This window comes from Theropithecus gelada, chromosome 8 (assembly GCF_003255815.1).
Source record: "Theropithecus gelada isolate Dixy chromosome 8, Tgel_1.0, whole genome shotgun sequence".
Classification (NCBI taxonomy): domain Eukaryota; kingdom Metazoa; phylum Chordata; class Mammalia; order Primates; family Cercopithecidae; genus Theropithecus; species Theropithecus gelada.
This window is the reverse complement of record NC_037676.1, coordinates 58,298,902-58,302,690: the sequence shown is the minus strand read 5'-3', so window position 1 is coordinate 58,302,690 and position 3,789 is coordinate 58,298,902. Positions and strand designations below refer to the sequence as shown.

Below are 3,789 nucleotides of genomic sequence, written 5' to 3'. Positions count from 1 at the left end.
AACAAACAAACAAACAAACAAAAAACCCAAAAAATGGAACTGGAAAACATCCAAATTTGAAAATTTAAAGTAATTGTTAAAATGGCAGCAAAAACAAAACCCTCATATGTATCGTGAGCCAAAGAAACCCAGTTATTAGTTATGTTCCAGTTATCACCAAATAAGACAATGCTATTATCTGATTAAAGTTTCAAAAATAATTTTCTACCAAGTAACAGAAGACAAAACCTCAAGAAAGAGCCCTGATGGGCCGAGCGCTGTGGCTCACGCCTATAATCCCAACACTTTGGGAGACGGAGGCAGGCAGATGACCTGAGATCCTGAGTTCAAAACCAGCCTGACCAGCATGGAGAAACCCCGTCTCTACTAAAAAACAAAACAAAACAAAACAAAATTGGTCGTGCATGGTGGCGCATGCCTGTAATCCCAGCTACTCGGGAGGCTGAGGCAGGAGAATCGCTTGAACCCAGAAGGCGGAGGTTGCGGTGAGCCGAGATGGCGCCGTGGCACTCCAGCCTGGGCAACAAGAGGGAAACTCCGTCTCAAAAACAAACACACAAAAAACAACAATAGCTACAACAAAAACAGGCCTGGAGGGAGGCATCAGAGCTCTGTCCCTCCCCAGTTCGAAGTGTTTGAGCAAATAACTCTTTTGGCTCAGAACTTTAGGTGGAAAGTAGTATGAGATCATTTTACTCTTCCTTCTGCCCTGTATCAAAAACCATCTCAATGATTTTCATGTATTATCCCCAGCTTCTTGCTCAGGTGTAGGTGAGCTCATCCTGCGCTCTCTCCCAATGCTCAGCCCAGTTGACCATTCGGGTTTTCCACTATATTTGGTCACTTATGTGATTATGAACAGATGTTCAGTATTAACAAGACCCTGGGGGATCTTATCCAATGACTTTATCCAACAGAAAGGAGATGACGTATCAGGACTGGGTGGCTAGCCAGGTACCAGGCCGGGCCTCAGGGTAGCTGCGCAGCCTGGCATTTTCGCCTCACTTTCCAGAGGGACGAGAAGCCAAGTTCAGGTCCTTCCAGAAATAGATGTAGATACTTCTGCTGGACTGGGAAGCCAGGAGCTGAAATATCACAAAACGACGTTTCAGGCTATGAAAAATAAGTGCTTACTAATTCTATCGTAAGGTGTCCAGTTTACGAGAAGCATTTCTGCCATTGCTCATGTCAGCTAAACTCAGAGAAGTTACCTCATCCTCAGAGAACGAGTGGTATGGTCTGTGTAGAAAGCAAAATTTGCAACGTAAAAACCAGAGTTCCTGTGCACTTTACGAGGGAGAGGGTTAGGTGCACCAGACAGGAGTTTCTCAGGTTTCCGTCTCGCCTGTTCTCTCGGCCGGGTGGCCTTCTCCGCGCAGGCGCGGACCCCACCCTGCGGGACTTTGGTTCCTCCTTGCGGACAGGGGGCGCACGCAGCCGTGCCTTTCCTGCCAACTCCTCGAGTGCTCCAGCTCGGCCTTGTGCGACCGCCTCTAGGGTCCGGGATATTTCCTGTTCCGGGGCGTGTGGGACCCGGATGTAAGCGTGCTATATAAGGATTGCTCAAGTCCCACCCCTTTCTTTTTGAGGAAGACGCGGTCGTAGGAGTTGCGGATCTTTGATTCGCACGCTCCTGCTCCTGACTCACCGCTGTTCGCTCTCGCCGAGGAACAAGTCGGTCAGGAAGCCGCGCAGCAGGCATGGTGAGGCGGCAGTCGGCGGCGGGCTGCTCAACGCAGGGCTCGGGCGCCGGGGGGACTCCGGTTTGGAGCTCGTGCTCCTGTAGGGCAGATGCTTTCCGTGTAGGGGCGGAAAGGCGCGTCTGAAATGGTGGGGGAACGCGGGAAGCTTCCGGAAACTGCCTTTCTCCAGAAGTGGCAGACCATTTTTGGCTTATTGTTCTTTCTCATGTGTCTAACAATAGGCTTTTAAGGATACCGGAAAAACACCCGTGGAGCCGGAGGTGGCAATTCACCGAATTCGAATCACCCTAACGAGCCGCAACGTTAAATCCCTGGAAAAGGGTCAGTGCAGTCGTGCGGTGGGGGCGGGAATTGGACAAAAAGCGCCGAGCTTTACTCGTTAATGTTAGTGTACAAGGTGGACTCCAAGAACTGAAGTGACAAGTTGCTTACTTTAAAAAGGTAAAGCTTGGCCTAAAACTGCTTTCATTGTCATACAGCTGGCGATGAGGAGGTACCTACTGTGTTGAATAACGGTGATAGTTTTATACGCTATTCTGAGCCAGTAGAAGTGAAGGTCTTAAGCCGATTTTAATTGTTTTGATTGTACTGAGAGGTCTCTTCATTTCCTGCAGTGTGTGCTGACTTGATCAGAGGCGCGAAGGAAAAGAACCTGAAAGTGAAAGGACCAGTTCGAATGCCTACCAAGGTAAAGTAAATCGGAGGGGCAGGAAGTAGGAGAGTTGCTTCCGGATGTTGTGTAAATTCAGGTTCTTTAAGAGGTTTGGCTGCCAAAATTGTTAACCCTGATGTTATCTACAAACGCGTATTGAAATTGGTGGTAGATTTCGGTTCCTAGTAAGTATCTAATGTTTAGATATGATCGTTTAATTATTGCTGTTGTGTTCTTGGTGTGGTTTGGTGCTTAACAGGCGCAAGCTCTAAGGGTGGTGTCGTACTACAGTGAAAACAGACCTGGCATTTTCAACCCGTGGTACCTGAAAATCTGTTAGTGTAAATAGGAATCATGCCAAAGGGAAACTAATGAGATGATTAAAAGTGTTTTTCCAGATGTTCTAGGGATAAGTATAAAGCCATAAACACTTGGTTTCCTTTGTCTTTTGCTGCAGACTTTGAGAATCACTACAAGAAAAACTCCTTGTGGTGAAGGTTCTAAGACATGGGATCGTTTCCAGATGAGAATCCACAAGCGACTCATTGACTTGCACAGTCCTTCTGAGATTGTTAAGCAGATTACTTCCATCAGTATTGAGCCAGGAGTTGAGGTGGAAGTCACCATTGCAGATGCTTAAGTCAACTATTTTAATAAATTGATTACCAGTTGTTAACTTTTGTTGGTGTTTATTCGGAATACTAGCAGATTTTAGGAATATAAAAGTGTACTATGAGACTTCCAGTGTTCAGGTGGAATATATGGGTATCTTAGAATGGTCTATCTTGTTTTCATCGTCGTTTGAGTCATTTGAAAACTGAATTCCGTTAACTACATAATACTGAGAGACCTGACCAGTTGTATTGGACACTGTCAGTTTATAACATTGGCATACCCTAGGAATTCTGATTGATCTGGGGCGTTTGTAATACACAGCCATGACTGAGAGGCTAGTGCACTAGTAGGCAAGTGCTGAAAATGAGTAACTAATATTTTTAAATGAACCAAGCTTATCGTCTTTAAAAAAGAATTAATTGGTAGAGGCAGGACTAAAACTAAGTTTTAGGGTTTTAGGAACTAAAACTTAGTTTTAAGATACTTATATTTTCAGTGTTTTATATTTTAATGTGAAAGTTTCACGGCATCTTGCGCTGTGGCCCAGACTGGAGTGCAATGGTGCGATCCTGGCTCACTGCAACCTCTGCCTCACGGGTTAAAGCAATTCTCCTGCCTCAGCCTCCCAAGTAGTTGGGATTACAAGGGCCTGCCACCATGCCTGGTTAATTTTTGTATTTATAGTAGAGACGGGGTTTTGCCCTGTTGGTCAGGCTGGTCTCAAACTCCCGACCTCAGGTGATCCCCCTGGCTGGCCTCCCAGAGTGCTGGGATTAGAGGCATGGGCCACCATACCCGGCCCATTTTCACTTTCATATT

At 46.2% G+C, this 3,789-nt stretch overlaps 2 protein-coding genes and 1 non-coding gene across 4 annotated transcripts; 2 read left to right on the top strand and 1 right to left on the bottom strand.

Annotated features, from left to right (window-relative positions):
• Positions 1 to 818: 818 nt before the first annotated feature.
• Positions 819 to 1,702, bottom strand: LOC112630160. Its single transcript, XM_025394329.1, has 2 exons — positions 1,212 to 1,702; positions 819 to 1,085 (listed from the first exon to the last, which is right to left on the bottom strand). Exons 1-2 carry the CDS (start codon positions 1,700 to 1,702, stop codon positions 1,031 to 1,033), a joined length of 546 nt encoding a protein of 181 aa, XP_025250114.1. The 3' UTR covers positions 819 to 1,030.
• On the top strand, positions 1,506 to 3,031 carry RPS20 (ribosomal protein S20). Of its 2 annotated transcripts, none has more exons than XM_025393249.1 (4): positions 1,506 to 1,703; positions 1,925 to 2,024; positions 2,318 to 2,391; positions 2,813 to 3,031. In XM_025393249.1, exons 1-4 carry the CDS (start codon positions 1,701 to 1,703, stop codon positions 2,993 to 2,995), a joined length of 360 nt encoding a protein of 119 aa, XP_025249034.1. In that variant the 5' UTR covers positions 1,506 to 1,700; the 3' UTR covers positions 2,996 to 3,031. The 2 variants fall into 2 exon arrangements, with proteins under 2 accessions (XP_025249034.1, XP_025249035.1); XM_025393250.1 differs by having other exon boundaries at positions 1,580 to 1,830.
• On the top strand, positions 2,184 to 2,250 carry LOC112630906. Its single transcript, XR_003121028.1, has one exon. It is a non-coding gene; the product is annotated as a small nucleolar RNA U54 (small nucleolar RNA).
• Positions 3,032 to 3,789: the final 758 nt, after the last annotated feature.